This window comes from Notolabrus celidotus, chromosome 16 (assembly GCF_009762535.1).
Source record: "Notolabrus celidotus isolate fNotCel1 chromosome 16, fNotCel1.pri, whole genome shotgun sequence".
Lineage (NCBI taxonomy): Eukaryota > Metazoa > Chordata > Actinopteri > Labriformes > Labridae > Notolabrus > Notolabrus celidotus.
Genome location: NC_048287.1, coordinates 21198089 through 21224071, shown reverse-complemented (window position 1 = coordinate 21224071; position 25983 = coordinate 21198089). Strand labels below are relative to the sequence as shown.

The 25983-nt window shown below is 41.9% G+C and overlaps 1 protein-coding gene across 2 annotated transcripts in view; it reads left to right on the top strand.

The window, feature by feature from the left end:
* LOC117828471 (TGF-beta receptor type-2-like) overlaps positions 1–25983 on the top strand; it is a 44418-nt gene that overhangs the window by 12489 nt on the left and 5946 nt on the right. For both annotated transcript variants that reach the window (XM_034705627.1, XM_034705628.1), the window contains exons 2-5: positions 3039–3180; positions 3961–4151; positions 14850–15625; positions 16467–16608. In XM_034705627.1, the coding sequence (XP_034561518.1) occupies positions 3039–3180; positions 3961–4151; positions 14850–15625; positions 16467–16608 (1251 nt within the window). The remainder of the gene's footprint in view (positions 1–3038; positions 3181–3960; positions 4152–14849; positions 15626–16466; positions 16609–25983) is intronic.

Genomic DNA, 25983 nt, shown 5'->3' with positions numbered 1-25983 from the left:
GGTTGGACTGGAGTTCTGGTATCATGATTTGATATTGTTTGTTAGAGTGCCAGAAAGCAAAACTGGGATATCCTGCTAGATTCTCAACGTTGTGATGAGCATTTCTGCTCTTATTTTGGAGCCAGATCTTTTGACTCCCAAACAGTGCTTCTGTTCATAACACTTAGACCTGTGCACAGTTTTGTGTGCAAATATTGTTAATTGTGAAACCATATTTTTCTAGAAAGAACATATTTTCACATTAAATACGACACATTTTATTACATGATTGTCTCTAGAGTTAAGACAAACAAAAACAAGCTGCTTTTAGATGGTGGAGGGCTCTCATTGTGCACCGAAAGGAGCCAGTTTAAAGAGCTAACATGTTTGCTAACCACCCATCACGCTCTCATTCTTCTATTGAGTACATAGCAGCAGGGACAGGATGCCATCAACACTTGATACGCTACAACTGTAGATTTGATGCTCTTTCATGCTGCAGGTTGTACAGTATTTCCGTTGCTGCAAGCTGCAGAGCTAACCCCATCCGACAGCTTTGGTGGATTGACACAGTAGGCTTTTTGTGCTGTAGTTAAAAGCGCACACACACACACACAGACACACACACACACACACACACACACACACACACACATAAACACACAAACACACATACAGCACCTATTCCTCAAGTTGGTGTGAAGTCAGGGGTGAACACACTTCTTCACTGTCTCTTCACACTCTTAAGAAGTCTGGTTTTACTTGCACTTCCCGCTCTGAAATATCTCACTCTGTGGTCATGTGATCAAAGTCACAACCAGAGACATTTTTAGGGAAGCAGCTACCACATCAGATACATCACACATTTGTTTACAGTGCTTCTCATGTGTGTAATATTCAAACTACAGATTGTAACCCAGTTGTCTCCCAGGTTGGGGATCAGGTTGTGTGTTGTGATGCTAAGCTCAAGTTCCTGTGCACATGGAGTATACACAAGTGTGTTTTTTTGCTGTCACATGTTTTGTCATTTCCTCTTTTTTTTCTTGTGGTTTATTTCTCAACTTTAACTTCAAAGATTTGCAAGAAGTAAGATCTTTAGCATGGAAATGTCTTTCTCACCCTCTCCCTTGCTTGATAAAACCCCAGCAAGGGGCTTGACTGTGTCTTCATTGTGCTTCTTGAGTCTTCTTTGTGTACACTTGAACAAACCCATCAGAGTCACGGGGGATTGTTCGTGAGAGACATTCTTTCCTGATGATGCATCAACCACTTGTGCTAGATTGATCCTGGGAAAATTGGAGTATCCTCTTTTAGGGTCATTTCCAGCTCCTAAAGCCGTGCTTTCATGTAGCAGGGTGGACTCCAATTTCGGAAAAGGAAAGTTTGAGAGGAGATGGCAGATTGTCCAGCTTCCTCTTCAGTATGCCTAACAGAAGCAACATGCCTGGATTATTTTTAGCATTATAAGCTTCTCATTGCAACAACAAACTGCAGTCAAAGAATATGCAATACAAACACTCACCAACATGTAAACACAGGCACTCACATTTTTTTCTCTCAAACATTCATAAACACTGTCTCTTTTTTTGATATTTATGAACCGGGCTGGCACAACACCTTTCGAGACGGGGAGCCGACTCATTGGCGTGACAAATTAGAGACTCCTCAGCGAGGGGATGCATTCGCATCTCCTTTGTTTGTTGTTCTTGCCTGTCTGCCAGTTGTCTCCTTAGATGATTATCAAACCCACAGGCACTCATCACACAATCCTGTCTGTCTCACTGATATGGGTCTGCCTGCCTGCCTGCACGCCTGCCTGCCGGCAAAGTCAAGTCTGAACAAGACCAAAGAAGGTGGATGCCACTGCGCTTTGCTCTTATTGTTCAGACTCACAGGGGAAAAATCTGTCCGGCCCTCTAGGATGAAATAGTTTGGATTTTCTTGTGGTTTTGTTGAAAAAAATAGCTTTTACTTATTGAAAAATTCCAAACTACTCCTACTCTTTAATTAAATGTTGGATTTTTATTGCTTTTCGTGCTAGTATATGGAGATATATTTATCTACAAGGAATTTTGTATTTAAATGATAATTTGTTAAAGCTGGTGAGTCCAACGAATGAAATAAAAGAAAATTGGCTTTAGTCACTATTAGGTTGTTAGCGGGATACTCATGGGCTGTTCATTGGAGGGGATTTCACCTTACCGTTTCAAAGTTGAATCATTCACCTAAACTGACTAACAGGGGGCGACTGATCTGTTTACTCAAAGAAGTCTGATTGTGAGTCAGATGAATAAATGACCTATTTTCCCAGTAGAATGATGAAGTCAGAAAATATTTTTGTGATGAGTTGATGTTTTTGATGGCTGCTCTCAAGTTATCTTAACTACACCATGAAGTTCATTTCATAATTATCATCCCATTTGGAGTAAAATGGACTAGATTGAGATTGAGATGTAAATAAACATTTCTTCATCATAGACTGTATATATAGATGACATGACGGCTCCCACAAAGTGAAGCCAAAAGACTTGAGAGTGCCTCCTACTCACTCACTGGCTGCAGTTTTGAGGTCTGCCTCCTTCATGTTAGCAGATGGGACATGGGCCAAGCTTTAAAACTAATATACAGGTCAGACAACTCTGTTGACTAATAAAACTAAGGCGGTGCTGTGTGCACCAGGTTAGTAGAATAAAGGAGGATTGAGTTGCCACAACAAAAAACATTAGGAGTGTCTGCTTTAAACCGATATTCTACAATTCTACAATTTCATTTAGCAGACACTTTTATCCAAAGCTACGTACAACACAAGCAAGAATATAGACTGGAGGGAAAAACCTCCAGAATAAGTGATCAGAAAAGTGTCATCTTTCTTTTTTGCATTCAATGGTAATCTTCAAATACCATCACCTCTTGCTCCTGAAAAACTAGATGGTGACAAATTAAAAAAACAAATTCAAGATGACAAGACCTTTCTATTTTATACTGCCTGCAGAGGACATCTTGACATTTTTACTCTGTTTCACAGTCTTGTCTTTCTCTCTACACCTCTCTTTTACTAGAGTCCAATATAATGAAAGTAAGAAGACTGTGCAAGTTCTGTGATGTGCGGAAAACCAACTGCACAGGGAAAGGGAGCTGCAAGGTGGAGTGTGACATCACGTCCATCTGCCCAAATGACGATGATGTGTGTGTCAGTATCTGGTGAGTGTCATGATATAAAATGGATCTGGACATTTATAAACAAAGAGGTAATCATATTGTAAAATAAACATGTAAGAAAATGAGCGGCCAACATACTTATTTGTTAATCAGATCAGGTATCTTTTGTCTCTCAGAAAAGGCACTACACTGTCTTCCACGAATTGACCTTTTCCTCTGAACACTCTGTCAGTGAGCTGGATTATGCCAGCATGCCAACACCTTAACCTCCTATCAACATCGAATCTGACTTTCAATGTGAAAAGCAGCAGGAAGCAGATTTGTGTTGGTGTTAAAAGCTTAAGGCCATGCTGCTGTCTCTCATTATAATAGCAGCATTGCGGGCATGTTAGAAGCTGAGGTCAGCAGAAAGCTAATGACATATGGACGGCACTACCTCTTTAAAATGTTTCTCACATAGCTGCTCAGCAGGGAAGCGAAATTTTAATATGTATATTTGTGCAGTTTCAGGGTTTTCCTTGTTTCCTGTTTGTGATGGCGTTTGAAAATGTTGCTCTTTGTAAATGCGACCTCTATGTTCAGTCATTTACATACTGCTGAGACTGTAGACTGCTGAAAGAGACAAATTTGACTTTTACAGTAACCATTTTATCACTGCATGACTGAAAAATTGCTCTATTTGCACAACTGTAGACATGCCAACCTTGCCTTGTTACATTTTAATACAGATCTGTCGAAAGCTGAACTCTCTGCCAAAGAGCACAAATCAAGCTTAATCCAGTAAATAGCAGCATTTTCTATTTGTGTTTTTCTCTTTCCAAGGAGGAACAACGATGACAACATCACCTTTGATACGGTCTGCCACAGCCCGTCTCAGAAGCTGTACGGCTTGGTCCTGGAGGATTACAACAACAGCAAGTGTGAGATGAAAGAGAGGAAGGGCATGGGATCACAGTTCTTTATCTGCTCCTGCTCTCAGGACGAGTGCAATGAACAAATCTTCTTCAACTCAAGTGAGTTAAGACACAATGATTTCACCGTCTTATCCACCCCTTGAACTTTTAAGTTACTTTCTCCTACCTTGGGTTCTTTTGTCGATTTGACCTTTCAAAATCATACAAGTATCTCGTAAGATGCATCTACCCTGCTCAGGATATTTCAAATGTTTCTAACCGCTCAATAACATGCAGTGACAACAAACTCTCGACTGTACAGAAATGTTCATCATATTACAGGAATGTGCTTGTCGCTCACATGACGTGATTAAACTATTGTCATGTTTTTAAGTTAAATAAAGAAAGACAGCTAGTAGTTGGTTTGCTTAGCTTTGCATTAGGACGAGATCATGTGTTTTGCAGCTAGCTTGTGTTATTGAAGGTTATTGTATTGTAACTGTAAGTAGCAAACTAAATAAGTCAATAACAAAACGACTGCTACAAGTCGGGATAGCTGTATCCCCTGTTTTCCAGTCTCCATACTAAGTTGAACTAAGATAAAAGCCCCCATACGATAGGATACAATACTTTGTTTTACAGGTAGATGTTCTTCCTGCATGGCCCTCAGCCTGCCGCACCTCCACCGGTGCCTGTTTAGGTTAGCTGCAGGGTCATCAGCTGGGGACCACCGCTCATAGATGTTTTGCTCCTTAGCCCAGAACATCTCTTGGTGGCGGGGCAGTGAACAGGGACGTCTCCCTGACACTCGCTGCAGCTAACCTTCTTCAGGAGCTGCTTGCCCCCGATATTTTGTTCCTTCTTCTCTGCCATAGCCAGAAGCTTGCCTTTTCGGCCTCCTCTGAGAGCTCCCTGGTTGCCTTGTGCAGCCTAGCTCCCAGACACCTCAAGTCTTTGAGTAGCCGTGTTGTTAAAGCTCCAACAAAGCCTCTAGCCCCCACCTCCACTGGGTAGAGCCTTACGCTCCATCCTCCTTCCCTACACTCTGCCACCAAATCTGCATATTTTGCCCTCTTTCTCTCTTGGGCAGCCTCCAACCCCTCCTCCCATGGCACTGTGAGCTCCACAGGACCATACAATGTGATATGATGCGGTACGATACAGTAGGAATTGATGCGGTGGGAAACAATACGATACAATACAGTAGGATACGATACAATACCAGGGTTCCCACGCGTCCTGGAAAACCTGGAAAACCTGGAAAACAGTTGACCAGTTTTCCAGTACTGGAAAACACCTGGAAAATGGGAGAAAAAGTAAAATGTCCTGGAAAATCACATATAGTCCTGGAAAATTATTCCAACATGGCTGCATGTGACCTGACCCAATTAACAAAACACATCCCCATTCATTGAAGTTGAGTGCACGCTGTGCTGGAAAAGACAGCGACACTGCACAACTTTTTTCACATCTTTTCTCCTTCACTTCATAATCATGCATTCACAGAAAACGGGGGTATATTGTTCATGTTTTATGGTACATTTGGCTCAATTACCTTACTCTAGCTCAGTTGTTCTCAAAGTGGGGTCCTGGGACCCCTGGGGGTCTGCGAACCATAGCGTGGGGGTCTGTGAAATAATTTGAATACATTTCTAATAAATTATAAAATTGTGCTGTGTCATTACAAACAGCATACACCATTGTTCTGATACCATTTGGTGTCTGAAGGGATATGTGAGTCTTGCTCCTGTTAATTTTCTGAAAGCGTTTAAGATCAATTACTTGAAAAGTATAAATGCTGTCATGTTGAGTCCACAAGGAATGAAATGACCCTCTGTTTCAAAGGATACAAGTGGTATTTACATGATTCAAATTGAAGTGTTATCTGTTTATCACTATGGTACAGGTCTGAAGTATTTACATTGATACGTTTTACAATACAAATAGTTCCAAGGGAAACTAAGAGTGCAAATGGTAGTAAGCATGTGCTTTAGTGATGGGAAGTTCAGCTCCTTTCAGAGAGCCGGCTCTTTAAACTCGGCTCCCAAAGAAGAGCCGGCTCTTTCAACTCCCGAACGGCTCTTCATTTAGGATCTCTTGTAGCCGTATGTTTTACCTTAACTTTGCAAAAACTAATGGTTTGTGTTGAAAACCCTTTGACAGTGTTTTTATGAGAAGCCTTATAACTGACCAATTGTGTGCATTTATTCTGTTACAAAATCATTCTCACCCTGATCCTAGGATTAGGATTAGGGTTAGGGTAAGGGTTAGGGTTAGGGTTGTGATTAGGGTTAGGGTTATGATTAGGGTTAGGGTTTTGATTAGGGTTAGGGTTAGGGTTGTGATTAGGGTTAGGGTTAGGGTTGTGATTAGGGTTAGGGTTAGGGTTTTGATAAGGGTTAGGGTTAGGGTTGTGATTAGGGTTAGGGTTGTGATTAGGGTTAGGGTTGTGAGTAGGGTTAGGGTTAGGATTAGGGTTAGGGTTTTGATTAGGGTTAGGGTTAGGGTTGTGATTAGGGTTAGGGTTAGGGTTGTGATTAGGATTAGGGTTAGGGTTAGGGTTTTGGTTAGGGTAAGGGTTGTGATTAGGGTTAGGGTTAGGGTTGTGGTTAGGGTTAGGGTTAGGGTTTTGATAAGGGTTAGGGTTAGGATTAGGGTTGTGATTAGGGTTAGGGTTGTGATTAGGGTTAGGGTTAGGGTTGTGAGTAGGGTTAGGGTTAGGGTTAGGGTTATGATTAGGGTTAGGGTTAGGGTTTTGATTAGGGTTAGGGTTAGGGTTGTGATTAGGGTTAGGGTTAGGGTTTTGATTAGGGTTAGGGTTAGGGTTAGGATTAGGGTTAGGGTTGTGATTAGGGTTAGGGTTAGGGTTGTGATTAGGGTTAGGGTTAGGGTTGTGATTAGGGTTAGGGTTATGATTAGGGTTAGGGTTGTGATTAGGGTTAGGGTTGGGGTTAGGGTTAGGGTTGGGGTTAGGGTTAGGGTTGTGATTAGGGTTAGGGGTTTGATTAGGGTTAGGGTTGTGATTAGGGTTAGGGTTAGGGGTTTGATTAGGGTTAGGGTTGTGATTAGGGTTGGGGTTAGGGTTAGGGTTAGGGTTGGGGTTAGGGTTAGGGTTGTGATTAGGGTTAGGGTTAGGGTTGTGATTAGGGTTGGGGTTAGGGTTAGGGTTGTGATTAGGGATAGGGTTAGGGTTAGGGTTTGATAAGGGTTAGGGTTAGGATTAGGGTTGTGATTAGGGTTAGGGTTGTGATTAGGGATAGGGTTAGGGTTTTGATTAGGGTTAGGGTTAGGGTTTTGATTAGGGTTAGGGTTAGGGTTTTGATTAGGGTTAGGGTTAGGATTAGGGTTGTGATTAGGGTTAGGGTTAGGGTTTTGATTAGGGTTGGGGTTAGGGTTAGGGTTTTGATTAGGGTTGTGATAAGGGTTTGGGTCTTGATTAGGGTTAGGGTTAGGGTTAGGGTTTTGATTAGGGTTAGGGTTAGGGTTGTGATTAGGGTTAGGGTTGGGGTTAGGGTTAGGGTTGTGATTAGGGTTAGGGTTGGGGTTAGGGTTAGGGTTAGGGTTTTTATTAGGGTTAGGGTTATGATTAGGGTTAGAATCAGAACTTAACTTAAGCATACAGAACCAGAACCTCATTCTTGCAAACAGAACCAGAATCAAACTCAACCAGAACCGAACCGGAACCGAACCGGAACCCTACCAGAACCAAACTGAACCCGAACCAGAATCGAACCCGAACCAGAACCGAACCAGACCCGAACCAGAACCGTACCAGAACCGTACCAGAACCGAACTGGAACCGAACCAGAACCGAACCAGAACCGAACCGAATCAGAACCGTACCAGAACGGAACCACAACCGAACCAGACTTGAACCAGAACCAAACCAGAACCAAACCAGAACCAAACCAGAACCGAACCAGACCTGAACCGGAACCGAACCAGAACCATACCAGAACTGAACCAGAACTGAACCAGAACCGAACCGGAACCAGAACCAAACCAGAACCAAACCAGAACCGAACCAGACCCGAACCGGAACCGAACCAGAACTGAACCAGAACCGAACCGGAACCGAACCAGAACCATACCAGAAACGAACAGAACAGAACCAGAACCGAACCAGAACCGAACCAGAACCGAACCAGAACCGAACCAGAACCGAACCAGAACTGAACTCAAGCAAACTGAACCAAAACCAGAACCAAACTCAAGAAAACAGAACCAGAACCAAACTCAAGGAACAGAACCAGAACCAAACATGATCAAACCTTATTAATGTCCTCAGGTTGGCATTGAGAAAAATCCGATCCCTCAGCTTGGATTGGCTGATCCGGTTTCTCCTCTCAATGAGTATTTGCCCGGTCTTTGAGAAGAACCCTAACCCTAACCCTCTCTGAAGGAATAGATGAAGCCACGATACACAGCCTCCCCTCCATCACCTGTATCCTATATCCTCACATGTGATTGGCCGCATGGCCGCCATGCTGACCAATCAAAACAAAGTTCTGCTGTGAGCAGAGCTGGGTCTGAGCACTGAGAGAGCTAAGCAGGGAAAGGAGCAAACTGTGAGCCGGCTCTCTCTGGATGTGAGCCGGCTCTTCTGATTCACTATAAAGCATCGGCTCTCAGAGCCGCAGCTTTTGATCATGACACATCACTAATGTGTTTAATCTGTGTTACAATTATGAGGGGGTCCTTGGACAATCTTCTCACCTGTAAGGGGTCCCTGGCTCCAAACAGTTTGAGAACCCCTGCTCTAGCTTGTAGGAGTGCAAACTCCTGATAGTGAAAACAAACAGAACAAAAAGAGCGACACAGCTGCACAGAAACTCCACGTTGTAGACATCGGTGATCATAATAGACATCGCCATGCAGGAAGACAGTTTACATTTTTTGAAATCTCTGAGAGATCTTCAAATACAGAGAGCGTCTTTACACCGGTGAGATTTTTTCAGTTTACGGTAACTCAAATAAAAAACATGACATTTGCTTTGTTTTATATCGACCACTTAGACTCAAAATATACCTGCTTAATCATGATATTCATCCTGCTGAGTTGAGTTGAGAAACATTTGTGGCCATTTTTGTCATTCAATTCTATTAAGGTCATTATTGCACTGATCCTCTGATCATTATTATTATTTAATTATTTCAGTAAGGCAGCTTCCTGATTCCTTTGCTAGCTCTTTTGTTTTCTTCTTTGCTCAATTTTATATTTTTTTGAGAAAAGAGAAAGCTGAGATGTTGGCCATCATTGTTACTTGGTTGCACTAATAAAGTGAAGTGCTGTACATCTGTGGTTGCATTATTCTGTAATCAATTTGCCATCATTTTTAAGCATGTAAGAGATGATTTCATTGATAGCCATAGACTGCATGTCTTTCAATGTAGACTTCCACTGAGAGGAACATATTAAACTGTTTAGGAACTAAATTGGGGACTAAATTTAGACTGTCATACCAGCTTGATCATCACTGAAAATGTCCTGGAAATGTCCTGGAAAATGATCTCTGGAAAAGAGTGGGAACCATGGATACGATTTAATATGATAGGAAACGATACGGTAGAATACGATACGATAATTGATATGATGAGATATGATACTGTAGGATAGGAATCGATACAAAGTGATATGATACGATCTGGTAGGATAGTATACAATACAATATTACACAGTACTATAGGAAATGATATGATAAGATACAATACAGTAGGAAACAATACGATACAGTAGGATATGAAATGATACCATACTGTAGGATAAGAAATGATACAATATGATATGATAGGAAATGGTAGGATAGGATACAGTACAATATTACATAATGTTTCACAATACAATATGATACGATACGTATATGATACAAAACAGTATGAAACGATACAATGGGAATACGAAATGATACAGTAGGATTTTTTACGATACGTTAAGGTAGGATAGGGAACGATACAATATGATACAATACAATATAATATAATGTGGGACAGCGGAGTTGAGGCAAACTGATACAAGTGCGGCACACATTTACTTCCAGAGAAGCACAGAAGAGTGCTATCAATCTTTTTACTTCACATTTCATTTAAAGGGCAGCAAGGTGTTCATAACCCCAATTTTGCATAACTATACAAAGTTATGTTTGCTCTTTGTATTTATCTATTACTTTGCACAAGTGCTGTAAATTTCTCTCAAAGTTGAGCAATGCAGCAGAAAGGACTTGTTGTTTCACACATCTGTCCTACATAACACGTTAATGTCATAGTCATGGTATACCTAATGCTATTATGCCACTTTCTATCAGCTTGTCGTGTAAGGCGTCATGCATGAATGCTAACATATGTGCACTGTAACGCTCTCCAGATACATGATTATAAACAGGCTCAGGAAACATTGACTTTAGAATCTAGTTACAACATGGCCCTGGAATCAGATGTATTTTGACTACAGCATCCAGGCAATAATAACACTGAGGTACATTTCCGCGACCTGGCTCCGCACCGAGAGCCAAATTGAAAGCATCTGCACAGTGCAAACCACGTAATGGAAATACAGCGGGTTGCTGCTGAGAATGTCTGTGTCTGTTCCCCGTAACTTCTCAGTGACTTACATGAGACAGTGTTGTAATGAAGGAGCTCTGGCAGAAATAACAACTGAGAGGCAACAATACCAGTAAATCTAGATTAATTCCACTAGCATATGAGTTGTGTCTCATTGTAGCTCAATTTGTGGCACTGATTGAACTCTTGCTTACAGGATTATTTTTTCCCATCGCTGGAGGATAAATATGGGACGCTGAAAAAAAAAATAGGACACAAGTTGGAGGAAGTGCTGAGTTGTTTGTCACATGTCAGCTGATTTCAGAACTATTTCACATTAAGGCTAATAGGGCTTTCACATATGTTATCAGGATCACATTTATAGATTGGTGCTTGCAAGAAAGATTCAAGGATCAAACTAGGTAACGAGAAGCTTGACAAGACAGACCTTTAATCAAAAACAGCAACTGTTGTAAATATGTAAGAATCATGAATCTACCAGTAGAGCTTCTAGTTTAAGTTCAATAATCTTTAATCATGCTAATTTTCATTACGTTCTCTGTGTGTACCATACATATGCTGAACTGTTTAATATGGACATGGATCTGGGATTCAGCTGGCTAAGCTTAAACACAGGGAATCGCTTGCCTGTTTGTATGGTTATACAATTATTTCAAACAAAGCTCACACATGACTTCATCACAAATAATTTGATCAGTCTGTTCTTCTTTAGAAAAATCAAATCTGTGTTTCCAGGTGGGTTGAGCAAAGCTACCTCAGCTGAGAGCAGTGATTATCTGGTTTTTTTTTAACCTGATTAAGTTTGAGAAGATACTGAGCTATTTTTTTAGACAGTCAGGCCCTGTTTCCAGTTTTTATGCTAAGCTAACCCTCCATTGTCCCTTACTTCATATCTAAGGCAACATACTGAAACCAATCAAACTTGCTGTGTATTTTCCAAGATATAAAGCATGCTTTCAATTCAGAAAAACAAATTTAGGGCCCCCACATTTTTAGAAAAAATTCTCAAACAATGGGCTTTAACTAGCTGAACCAGTCTCCCCGATTCTCATGACACTATAATTCACAAATTAGCCACACACAGAGCCCTTACCCCTGAACAGTCAATAATTCATACTTTGTGTGAGGGATTTGCCAAAACTGAGTGAGTTTAGGAGGCACAGTGACAGATTTGTTGTGAGAAATGGCTTCTCACTCTGTGAAAATAAAAACAAACTGTCTGGGGCCATGTTGAGGATTTCAGACATGTGGTTTCCTGTTTAGTAAAAAGAAAACAGAGAGAACCAGAGGGCTTGACTGGGCAGTCACCTCCTCCTTTATTTCAACGCTTCTCAACTCCTCTTTCACGTCTACGATTTCCTCATAAATGAGTTTCATATCACTTCTTAAGCAGAATGGTGAGTATCTGAGCACATTTCTGCTTCCAGAAAACAATCTAATATGTTGCAACCCAAGTCCTCAGCTAGATTGAAAGTTATGTGGCACTTATACAAGTAGACACCATATAAAAAGATTAAATTTAGATCTCATCAAACTGTGGACCAATTTAGGTTTTCTGTCTAGTTTTATATGTCTTCTTTTACGACTGCAGCCTCAAAATCTCGTCCATAAACACGGCACAAGCGTAAACTTTCACTGTTTGCCAAAACCGTAGCAGCTCAGACACACCAGGTCTAAAATTATAAGAATCAGACACACTATAAAGAGAAACAATATGCGGTCGACTGGGTCAGGGTTTGGAGCACTTTGCCTTTGTGGCCCAGGCGCTAACTTTAGCTTTCAGATGCTTCCAGACATTCCACAGGGGGGGTCAGGTTGCCCCGCTGTTCTAGGAATATTAATTTACTCCTAACTGGATGCTGCTGATACAATCTGCCGAGACGGAATCCAACTTTCATTTATTTTTATTCCTGAGGACAAATTGTTTTTTTGTATTCATATTCATTCCAGAATGCACAAGTGGAAAATTACAGTGTTTTTAAAGGGCTCACAGAATGTTCACCACAAATCCAAAAAATGTAAAAGTAAGTGGTTAAAAAATTAACTCTAGGTAGCAGCTGTTCCTAGTCTGTGAGTATTTTCTTCAGTAAATGGCAAACTCCATCTGCTTCTAACGTTTAAGTGATTTAATTAGAATATACAGATCAACTACTTAGCACATCTTGAGTTGTAGTATTTTTTAAACTTCTTTTCCTAGGCTGAGAAAGAACTTTCAAACCTGCATTTATTGTGTTTGGTCCCAAGTGTACAGGCAGTTACATTGAAATATACATTTTATACACATTCATTAGAGTCATTTGGAGTAATTTCTATAACCACTTGTTGAATGCAACTATGATTGTGTGTGAAATCCCAAACTCATTCCCTACTCTCTACATAGTGAGTTGAATTCAGTGGACTGTAAAATTAGCTCAATAAAAAACATTATAGACACTATGTGGTGTTTCGCGACTGGTGACATCTTTTCTGTTGCACATTTAAACACCAGCTGGAGATTAAAAATAAGACTCCTTAATCATATTTAACACAATTACTTTATTTGTCTCATACATGCAGACTGTATTCTCCTGACATTGATCACCACGAGGACAATGTAATAGTACTCCATAAAAAATTATTTACTATTTACTCCTGTAAAATGTCAAAACATCCGATTCTACTTACTCTACTTACTTCAAATCAATATGTCCACTTAGAGCACTGAGCAGTTTAGATATTGCATAGATTTCTTGGTTAGTGACCATGGGTTGTAGACTACTTTTCACAATGCATTGTGGGATACAATGAGTCCACTATATAGGGTATAATAATTCTCTCTCCAAAGCCAGACAGCACTACGAAACAGCTTATTCACTACATAGTGCACTGTCTAGTACAGTGGTGTCCAAACTTTTTTCAAAGAGGGCCACATATGATGTTGTCAGAATAACTCAGGGCCAGTGGCTCCTACTGAGACTTTAGAATCCTAAGTTTTCTATCAAATCTCTATTTAATAACAATTATTTTAATTTTTTTCTCAATAAAACAGTAACTAGGAAGTCCTCAGTTCTCCATAAGCCACGTAAACATTAGCAAACATTATCTTCTTCTGGAGGAAAATGGTCGGGCAATGTGGGAAAAATATTGTATCATTATTTTCCTATGGCAGGATCGTGATCTGGATTTCACCACACTTCTTTTTCATGTTGTTTTTAAGACTTTTCTGAGCAGCAGACAACAATTTAAGAACTAAATAATTATTTTCCTGAGTTCTAAACTATTTTTATTCACCAAATTTTGCCTTTTCTGCACAATTTCATAATTTTGATCTTGTCTTGTGTCCTCTTTTGTGTCAAGAACATTTTCACATCATGACAAAAACATTAATTTGAAAACCTGTCAACTTTAAGAGTTCTTGTTTTTCTTCTTTATTGCCGTCTTGCAGAGTTCCAAGTGCTTTGGCTTTATACAAGTAGTCCATATGAAGCTTTTTGAGACGTTTCTGGATTGACTTTGGTTTTGTTTGTGCACTTGAAAGAAACTGCAAATGTACAGATGATTCAGAATGTGATTAATATCTGTGCTATAAATAACACGTTTTAAGATGGAAGCTTGGGGCCATCAATAAATGGACCTTGGGCCGCAATTGGCCCCCGGGCCATACTTTGGACACCCCTGGTCTAGTAGATAACGAATGATTTCGCTCTCTCCTTTTTAGCTCTTATTAGGGGCAACACCACTCCTTATGATAATATCTGCTACTTAAAGCTCCTCTGAGGACTGTTTTTATCCTCTACAAAATGTAGGGAAATTAACGTTAATCCTTCCTTATGACCTTAAAATGCAAATGAGATAAGAGGTACTTTTGTCCACAGTGGGCGTCAGAATCAACACAAACTAAATGTCACTCACAGGCGCTTTAAGCTGCAAAGTGCTCTGCATTGTTTCCTGGAAAATTGCTAAGTTTGTCAGTCTGTGGTTTGGATATGTATATTTATTCTAATGGGATACAGACACTTTGTATTTGCTGACATCAACTGCGTGAATAAACAAGGTTGATGAGAGCTGTGAGAGCTGACCGAACAATAAGCCTGGTGTAAAACCAAAACATAGGGCTGAAAGAGGCTAAAACAGTCAAACAGTTCTTTATGTGTTTCATATCTTTGCATCACGAATTATATAATTTTTTACATTATTTTTATACCTACTTATGTGGACAGCTTTAAACCATCTATCTAAAGTTGGGCATCATCCTCATCCTTTAACTTTTGTCCCCCCCAGACATGGATTCCCAGGTGGTTGCAGTCATCCTGGTGAGCCTAGTGCCTCTGCTGGTCATGGCTGTCTTCGTCATCACTTCCTTCTACGTCTATCGGGTCTACCGCCAGCGTCAAGCCAGCTCCAGACGCAAGAAGGGTGCCCCGATGGATTTCAGCGACGCTCGCGCCATCATGATAGACGACGAAGGCTCAGACAGCAGCTCCACACACGCCAACAACCTCAACCACAACACGGAGCTACTCCCCATTGAGCTGGAGACCCTGGTCGGGAAAGGACGCTTTGCAGAAGTTTACAAAGCCAAACTGAAGCAGGGTTCTTCAGTGAGCGAGGAGCAAGGCTTCGAGACTGTTGCTATTAAGATTTTCTCATATGAGGAGTATGCATCATGGAAGAATGAGAAGGAGATATTCTCAGATGCTGATTTGAGGCATGAAAATGTGCTTCACTTCCTGACAGCAGAGGAGAGGAAGGTGCAGAGACAGTACTGGTTGATAACAGCCTACCACCCAAGAGGGAATCTACAAGAATACTTGATCCACCATATCGTCGACTGGCACGACCTGTGGATGCTGGGGAGCTCGCTAACAGAAGGAGTGGCTCACCTCCACAGTGACCACACCCTCTGCGGACGCTACAAGATTCCTATCGCTCACAGAGACATTAAGAGCTCCAACATACTGGTGAAAAGCGACCTGACGTGTTGCCTGTGTGACTTTGGCCTTGCACTTCGCCTGGACAACACTCTGTCTGTGGATGAGTTAGCCAACAGTGGGCAGGTAAAACCTTTTAATCCCAAATATGTGGGGCTTTATTTAGTTTTTCTTGGCTTTTATCCCCATAGAGATATAAAAAGAAATCTCTTCTGTTATAATATGCACTGGCACCCAGACACAAACTAATCGAACCCTGTGGTTCATATCTCTGAAGTTATCAGACCGTGAAAAGAGCTGCGCTATCAATCAAACCTTCATTCCTGATCTCATCACTCGGGGACACCGTCTCTAAATATTATGCCCTCCCTCTATCTCCCCCTCGATGGATAATTCTGAAAGAAACAGTGTTGTAAATGGTCTTAGGGTTGATGTTATATTATACTCACATAACAAACAGGCCTGATTGATTCTTAATGGACTCATTACCCTGATGTAATAGGCAAGAGTCATATTACACTCTGTTATGAGAATGAGTCATTATGAAAAAGGCTTCACCCTTTGCTGCGCAGCACACCTAATGCATTGTAATTCCTTCAATGCATTTTCAAGAGAGCAGCGGTGAACTCATTTTCCAAGGTAGTTATTTTGTGCAGACAAGCGACATGTTGTTGATCGCAGAGCTACCTTTGTTTTTCCAATTATGTTAAACATCAAACATAGTTTAATTCAAGTAAATATAATATGACACATTACCACAGCAGGTAAATAACACTCACTGTTAGTAAGGACACCCTTTAACAATAATACTTGTGTTTACTCGAATAGATGTAATAATTGGTTAAAAAAAATAGCCTTGTTTTGTGGTTTACCAGCTCCCTTCAACTGTTGCATCCAGCTTAAGACATAAATGATACATTGTGATGTTCTGAAAACACACTCATATTTCCCCTGTGTATCTCCTCAGGTGGGAACAGCCAGGTACATGGCCCCTGAGGTGCTGGAGTCCAGAATCAACCTCGAAAACATAGAGTCTTTCAAACAGGCCGATGTTTACTCCATGGCTCTCGTGCTGTGGGAGATCATCTCCAGGTGTACTGCAATCGGAGGTAAGATGTGATCAAATGCGCATGAATTTAGGATGAAACACTGTTTTTGATGCATCAGACAACTCATGTTGTTTAATCCGGCAGCAGACAGTTGTTTGTATTTGCCGTCTAGGCTCCGACCTCATCACTCCTCGCAGATTTATTTTACATGCAGAAATTGAAGAGAGATGAGACAATATCCTAAACTCTCTGTAGCTGGAGCCTGCAGGTGGATGCTGGGGCTGGAAAGTTTAAGTGCAGCACAGGTGCAGAGCAGCAGTGGCACTGGCAGATCAGAGGGAGGGACCGGAAAATTAGCAGCTCAAATGGACCACCAAATTGGGAGGGTGTGTGTGTGGAGGGGTTTGACTCCATCCCAGGCCACCCTGTCCACATAAACCACTTACTGTGTGGGCTAATTATGTCCCTAGTTCCACAGTTTGTAAACACTTTCTTTAGCTTTTGCTATTTTTGACTGGTTAAAACACTAACATCAATGTTAAATGATCACTCTGTTGCATTCATTATTGCTATGATTCAATTCCTCCACAGGGAGGCTTGTTCGCTGCGTAGCCTTCAGGCTGTTTTTTCATACTGTTATTAGCATGGCTACATAGCTAGTCATGTTGGGCATGTGTAAACTAACCTGTTGCCTTACTGGGACCAGGTTAGGGGACCTTGTCGCTTACTTTGTTGCATTTCACCATGTCTGCAGTAAAGGGCTTTCCTCTGTCTAATTGCGATGCCCAGGACACTACAGCAGCTGGCTGTGTAGAATAAACCTACTATAAGAGTCGCACACGCATAAGATGATGTGTGCATTCAGAGAGCTCTATTCACTCAATCTTGCTGCTCACAGACTGCTCACGGTAGGCTAAATAGCCCCTCTGGCCAAGGGAAATGTCCTGGTGCTCCAGATGTGCAATCTGTGCCTGGTCATAGATATTTGCCTGTATGTAAGGTTTTAAGAATTTAAGAAACATTTAAGAAACTACAACTTTTTGCCAAGAGTTGAAAGAAGAACTAGGAAACTTGAAGGGATTAGAAAGCCAGGATTTCCTCAAAAGTATAGTGACAAAATCTGCATACAAGAACGACTAAGACTGGACTATTGACTGCAAAAAGCTTAGAGAATGAGGAAAGAATAGTAATGAAGCCCGAATTTAGCAGGTGCCATTTTGGAAATCCTGAATTGATCTTCCAACCACAACAGAAACTGGCAAAGAGGAGGAACTTAGGCCGCAGCCTGGTCACCTGAAAAAACAGTTGCAAGTTGCCCACCTGTCAGTCAAACCAGCCACACCCCCTATTATGCCTAGTTATGCATATCTTTTGGCCATTTATCACCATGGCAGGTGAGCTGTCTTGATGAAACAAATTTGAAGCATTAAGGTATCCCAAAGCCATTTTTTGTACCAGGCGATTTCTGCTGTGAGAAATGGGGATTTTACTTTGGACTCTCATGAGGTTTCCTCGGCTTTTGGAGCCTGCTTCAAGTGGATACTTGAGATCTGCAGTTTTTCACACTTACCGATTGGCTTCACTCTGCAGCACAGTCCTTCTTGTGGCAGACACCGTTGTTTCCAAGAGGCCTCCAGCAGAACTAATAGTCCAGTACATTGTCGATTGCATGGAAAGTTCATCATCTTATTTCTTTTAAGTGTGAACAACAAAGGGAGTAAACATACTAACAAAAGAGTCTTCCTTTAATCAGACTTTCACTTTCCCCCTCTGTTTGTTTGTTTGTGACTTTATGAAGACCAATTGTAGCCTGTTTAAACCTGATACTTCTGACTACTGCACTAATAGCATGGTGGCCCTGCTGTGCACATAAACATCACTTGTGACCTTTACTGTAGTTAATAATAGAGATAGCCATGTTTCCCTGCTAAATTAGAGATTAGCCTCGGCCGCTAAGCGCAAAGGAAATCAATAGCAGCACTGATTGATGAAATTCCCCTCGGACTGCGTGTAAATATCCTCAGCAAAACTGTAAAAAGATAAAGCTCGCTTGACCTCGAAGGATACAAGCACACTGAGGATTTACCAATTAGGGGCTCAGGGACAGAGTCCACCTTGGGTTGGCTCACTCAGTGTGTTCCAGGATACGTGTGTGTGTCGTCAATGACCCATCAATCACTGTGGGAACAAAATCAAGCGTTGCCAAACACACGATCCATCTTGCAGAAGTCTCAAGGATCAGCCTTCGCTTTCCTAATGTACCGTTACGTGTGTTTGTCATGCGGTTGCGAAAACAAGGCCAGGAAATGTGCAAATAATAGAAATGGGTGATTATCTGAAGGCACACCACAGAGCAGTATTTCATGTCAGCAGTTGGCCGTTTGTTTTCGCTTCCTTTTGGTGTCTCTGGTGGTCCAGCTTGTTTCTGTGACGGCTCTTGTCTCCATTGTGTCAGAACACTGATTGAAAGCCGGGGTTTGGGCACCAACGTTTCTACTACGGCCTTTTTCCTGTTTTGATCCTCCCAGGAGGCCTCCTCCAAAAGTATCACACAGTTACTCTGCCCCAGAGTCCCCCTTCAGAAACAACATGGCCATTTGACCCACAATCCCCGTTTTGCCTTTCCTTCCAAACAGCTGGAACATGTGTGCCCTGTGGGTACACCTTTGAAAAGAAAATAGACTATTTCCTGTTTTGCAAAGAAGCACAGTCCCCAAGACGTTCTGTTCTTAGACTGGAGTTGTAAGTATGGATGTCGGCTTTGAATGAGGATGTTTTGTGGTGAATGTCTCCTGAGAACACACCAGACAGGATGCATGTTGGCAGAGATGGACTAAATGAATCCAGTCTAACTGGATGAAGAGTTCTGTGGCTTTTCTTGGTTTCCTTTTTGGGGACTTAAGGGACAGCAGCTTCATTCATCCTACTCATCCACCACTGACTGCTCCATTTCTTCCTCTGCTTTACATTTATTCAGATGTTGACGATCAGAAAATATGCATTAGCAACTTTTACTCCAGAACCAGTTTACACACAGTTATCTGTCCTTCCACTCTCTGCTCTGAAACTTTCAACTCACTGTTTGTACATTTCCCTCCCTCCTTCTCCCTGCCTGTCCCTCTCTTCCTTGCCTCAGGCAGGTGAGGCAGCAGTTAATTACTCCCCCACTGCACCGCCACACTGTAGAAAGACATCAAGCTTTACTCATGTCAGCACAGACAGACAGGCAGGTCAGACATGCTTGGATTTACTAGAGTGAGGGGAAACAGACCAGAATAGAGCTTTTTAGATAGACACAGCTGGAATGTATTGTCTGTATTTTCATATAACTCTAGCAGTTTTATCTAGACTTGGCATCTCTTCAAGAGGAGCAGAGGGGTGAAATCTGTAGGTCATCAAGGCCAGAGTCCCAGGAGACATTCTTGTGCGTAAAAGGTAAAAATTTTGCACAAACACAGGCAGCCTCCTACCTCGACAGACCCTGAGGGAAGCCGTGAGAGTAGGGTTTGTAAATGAGATGCAGAAAGTAAAAGAATTACTATCCTGGTAGAAATCTGGTGTTGATTCTGAATCAGGGCCCCCATGAGACTTAAAGTGACATGTTTACAGACTGGACTCAAAAAGTTTCATGCTTTCACGCAACTCGTTTCTCCAGAAGTTGCCAACATGTTCCTGGAAGTCAGTGAGTCACAAAAACACCCCGAAAACTCACCTCACACAAGACAAAACAAGAACACGTGTGCACCCACTGAAATTCAGGGTGACACATCCCAGGGCGTCATTATAATGACTGAGGTGAAGCCCTGGCTTCCTCTTGTCTCAGTTGAAACCTTTCCGTGTGTGTGTCTGCGTGTGTGTGTGTCTGTGTGTGAGAGTGTAGTAGACAGATGTCTGATCAGCTCTCTGTGCCACATAGCTCCCCATCACAGCTCCTGAGGCCGTGGTCTGATCTGAGATCTGCCAGGCGAGGAGAACACAGCCGGCTGTCGTCAGCGCCAGTCAGCCAGCCATGAGCCATCCCTTTTCTGTCTTCATCTTCTTCGTCTATAAAGACAGAGGAAGAGTTGAAAACTGAGAGATCGACACACCTCAGAGGGAAGCAAAAAGCTGGATTCAAAGCCTCAGTACTTTTTTTTTTATCTCTGCCTCTGTTCCCAAAAATGTCTCTCCTGTATAATTTAGCCGTTCCAGATTTAGGGCTTGGAGAGACTATGAGGGCGTTCCTCAGGCGGGTGGGGCTACGTAAAGGGATAATGGTGGAGCGGTGTTGTTGTATGTAGAGCTGCAGACGAAGAAATGCCTTCATTCCCAAGAGGAAGAGGTTGGGCTAGACTGGAGAGGAGGAGAGTTGAGGGCAGCTGCTCTCCAGATGTCAGACTCCTCCAGGGATAAATGTCTGGTGTATGTGAGGTCTGCCATAGTCCACGTCTAGGGATGAATTTTTGGATTTGAGGCTTTTTGATTGTGGAAAAATATGTTTGATTAATTTAGTTTCACTTATTTTGCATCCAGAGTGAGCCAGAGTCAGTGTCTGGTTTTTCTTCTCTGGGGTAAGGTGGAGGTTAGAGTATGTCTTAGCTCTAGTTAATGGCAGGGTAACTCAGCACCACATGTCCACAAGTAAGCCCTGCTAACGTGTAACCTACACGCATACATCTGTACTAAACGACTTTAACAACCTGCGAGGAACACAAACAAGTGTCACAGCCACCGCAGGCTAATGAAATCCAGCAGAGGCGGCTTGGGAGCTGATCAGTCAAAATTTTTGTTCCAGACTTTTCGAATCAGACGATGTTATTGTAATCACGTTACTAATTTATTTCCTAACACATGTCGAAGCTCTGCAAGGAGATGTTATTCTGCATTATTTATGTGTTTAGGTGACAGGGGTTTATGCTCTGTTTTCTGTATTTCAGCTTTGTTGAGCATAATTGGAGAAGAATGTTAGCTTGGAAGGGCAGCAGGACAAGAATATCAAACAATATTTCAAATGCAGGCATTTCTTATTCTAGCTTTTAACTGTGTGGTAAAGATTGAGAGTGGTTTTGTGTTTCTCTTTTCTCTCCGTTTTGCATCTGTTTGGCTGCTTCTGCATTTGGATCATCAATAATTATAGGTATATATTTATTACTGAGCTAAATCTATACATGTGTTCCACATAGATAGACTAAAACTATGGCTAGTAAATAATAAACAGACTTCAGGAAGATGTCAAAATTCTGCTTAACTTTGTTTGCAGCAGGAGGAAGTGCTTTTCTTCTTTCAAAATCAGTACATCCTGCTTTATAAACAGAACACAAACCAGAAAAATATAACCGAAACGAAACCTTAAATCTACACTGATTAACTTTCATATTCTCTTGATTTGGCACCCCCTAATGGACAGAACAGTACCTCTTACCTCTTTGTCTTGTTCATGTATGAGTAAGTATTCTGCCAAATGTCTCATCCCACTGTCTTCAATGTAAATGAATCACTCACTGTGAGTCTTTACTGTTCAAGCAGCATGCTGACACAAGTGGCGTTTTCAGGGAGAGGCCATGAGCTGGCATGGACCCCCTGAAGTCACCTCATAGTTCTAAGCCATCACTGGCTGTTTTTATACTTCATACAGTGACTTGTAGAAATATATTCTCCTTTTGAGTCCTGGAAGAATTAAAGCTCCTTTAAGGAACTTTTGATTTGTTTTGTCAGCCCCTGTGGTTAAAACTGTACCTCTTAAATCTTGGCTGAATTTGTCTGATACTTTTATCAATCAATCAATCAATCTTTATTTTCTATAGCCCCAAATCACAACAAACGTTATCTCAAGACGTTTTTCTAAACATGGCAGGTCTAGACCGTATTCCATGTCAAATAATTAACAAAGGGGGGTGCTGGTGGTCTAAGCGCCCCATGTACAGAGGCTACAGTCCTGGTCGCAGGGGTTGCCGGTTCGATTCCCGGCCAGTCGACCATTCCCTGCATGTCTTCCCCCACTCTCTACTCCCCACATTTCCTGTCTCTCTTCATCTGTCCTATAAAAAAAAGGCCAAAAAATATAACTTTAAAAAAATAATAATAACAAGAGGGCCTTCGTCGTCCTTGTTCGTGCTCGGGCCCTAATAATTAACAAAGACCCAACATCGAGACAGGATAAGATCCAGTCCCCTCTTACTGTCAGGACTCAGACTTACCTCATCCCAGGATCCCAGTGTGTCAGTATACCAGTTCCCCCCGCAATCTAAGCCTATAGCAGCATAACTAAGAGCTCTAACTACAAGCTTTATCAAAAAGGAAAGTGTAAAGAAGTATAGAGGGTGTCTGCCTGCCTGACCCCCACTAGTAGATGATTCCAAAGGAGTTTTCTGACTAAATGTCTCATCCTTCTGTTCAAGCTAAGGTCATTTCCTCTAAGGAGCATTTCCAAGGGGGAAATGTGCATAGTATGACTTGGATCCCCTGGAATCTGATTGTCCACCCTAGGGGTCTTAATCTTAAACTATAGTCTGCTTTTGTTGTACTTTACACAGTGACTATTAGAGATACATTCTAAAAGAATTAAAGCTCCTGTGAGGAAAATTTTAGTTTCAGGTTTGACATTCCCTGTAGAAAGAGAATTTCCTCTTATCTTGTTGCTGAAAAAACATCTAAAAACTCCTCAGAGGAGCTTTAAACAGCTACAGAATGGGTGTGAAGAGTAAAGGGTGCAGTGGGCATGTGCCTCTGTTTGTGGAGACTGTTGACCCCCGTATTGTTGCCTTGGTTAAATGAGTTAAAGCCTGTGGGCCCTTTTCCCTCTTGTAAAGAGAGTCTAACTTGTATCAAACTAACATGAGCAAATTGAAGACTGCCCAAAACCCACACACCAATCTTACATCCCTTTTGTAAAACTGGTCCCTGGTCTCCCATGAACGCTCAGTGGAAACACGACTGCCCTCTAACGTTTGTAGCTCATAAAGCCACTGAAGAGTGACGTTCATGGAGAAGTTTCCATCTTAAGCTAAATTTAACAGAGTTTCTCTTGGCTGCAGACTCTCAGACAGTTTCTGCAGCCATTCCTGACAAGCAGCATGAGAAACAGACATTAAGGATGAAATATGTGCACACTTTGCAGAACTCACATCTCTACCTGTCAGCTGTTGTAGGAGACATAGTGTAAATTCCCCATTGTTACCCTGCTGAACTTGTCATTGCTTTGCAGAAATCTTGTCAATATGCAGTGTGTGACTTCTGCGCACTGCAGCATTCCTCCCTCGTCTTGTGTTGTGTTTGCAAAAAAAAAAAGCTTTTGCTAGTTCAGACTTTAATTTAAGGTTTTGCCTGGAAAACCCATCTTTACTCTTGGAGCAGGATTGAGCAATCTTTCCACCCTGGAATACACACTTTTGTTTGAACTGCAAGTTCTCAGTGATGCATCTTCTTTTTTTTTTTGGGACTCATTGTTTGGAGATGATCACATAAACATGTTTGCCTAACAGTTTACAAAAGTGGATTTCAGTCCAGAGTGCAGTTATACACTTCCTCAGAGCTGTCAAAACAAAAGAGAAACATCTGTCTGCTTCTCTCTTTAATACTGAGTGATGTGTGGCTGAAGCTTTGTTTAAGCTTTAACACCAAACAGGAGGAACTTTGCTTGTAAATGAGAAATGAAAGTTCAGTATCTTAAAAGAGTCATATGTTTCACTCGTCTAGATCCCAGAATCCTCTGATCACTCTCTGTTGGCTTCATTACTTCCTTAAAAGGTTTTCCAGACAATAGAAAAAATGAAACCATCGTCCGGTTCAGTCTACAAACCAAGCAGGGGATGACTTGTGTCAGCAATTCAATGCTTAATACTAGCAAACTGTTGCAGTTTTGTGAAGTATGTTGTTTGATATCCTGTAAAAGTAGCCTACATACGATGTGTGTCAGCTGACTTGCAGAGACAGCATGTTAGCCTCATGGCCGGAAGGGTTACTTCAGAGCTGCTGGCTCCGGCTGGCACTGCTTTGTTCCAGTCATGTAAACTCTGTGGAACAGATTTACACACAGGAAGCAGCGGACACTTTTACACTCTGGTGGATTGTTTACTCTCTCTGTCTATTTAGAAGTGAATACATACTGCAGGATCCACATGCTTCTTTCACACACTCCAGAAATGTTCAGGAGCTCTGCCTCCAAACTTTTCCAAGGTTACTTGTTCAAATGTGTCCCTCACAGCATGATGTCATCTCTATCAGACGAGAGGGGGGGGTTGGAGATGTGTTTTTTGGGAGGCAGGACACAACATCAAAAGCATCCTGTGAAAGACAAAGTGTAATGTTCACATGGCGGCAACAAAGCATCAGAGACCTCTGCTCTGACGTTTGCATTTATATCAATGCAGCGTGTGAACAGATGGATTCAAACTGATTGTTCTTCTTCAACCTTACTTCAATACGGAGAGAGACACAGTTTGAAGATTAAAGGTTATTTATTACAACTTAATGAATAATGAAACTTGACAGAAATCTTTGCCGTAAGGACTCTATGGGGATAATGTTGTGAGCGTAGGATGTGTGAATTTGGCAGCAGAAGAAATCCCCCTAGAGTCCAGACTCTGGTGGTGGTGGTTGACGAATCCTAGGAATTGAAGACTTGCGGAGAGCAGGTGGAGACGGGAAGGTGGAGGGGTGCGCGCCATCAATGCAAGAAAGAACTAGCTGGAGAGAGAGACGCATTTAAAAAGACAGCAGAAAGATGATAGGCTGACAATAAGGGCGTGCCACTGAGCTATTGGATGACAGCCGCCGCTGATTAACCAATGACAGCTCCGGAGCATGCAGCTGGAAGTGGGTGAGCAATTGAACGAGGGAGATGACAGTTAAACAACTGCTGTGATTGCTTTTATAGTCTTCCTGTCTGAATCTTTGCTAGAGCTACAGTTCATGTCACTCCTTCTGGTTTGCACTGGTTGCATGACACAGACTTCATCACCCCCATCTGCGCATTCACTTGTGCTGAGTCGCCCCTGCTGCACTCTCACATCACCTCACCCTGACTTCCTGTGGACATTGTAGTCGTGGCTGGCTGTAAAAAGTGCAGGTTAAGTCAGGGTGAGAATTTTGGGTGTTTGCGTTCACACATGCAGCCCAAACTGAAAATTTGAAGGACTTTTTAGGTGTTTTGTGCAGGTTTGAATACAGCTGGAGAGTGTCATTTACTGTAAGTGTTTTCTTTGAGTATCTGAGAGATCACAAAACACAAGTGGTGCTATACAGCAGAGTTTCAGGAGCAGGACCACACCTCAATCACACTTTTCTGTCTCTTATAAATTCCCCCCCCCCCCTCTATTTGTTCTCTGATTCTCCTCCCTCCCCTTTTCTTCCTATTTTTTTTTCCTTGCCTACTATACATATGGCTCTTAAAGAGGGGTTTCGTTCCCGGGAGCTACGGCGGATCCCCGCAAGCTTCCCCAAACCAGTAACGGCAAG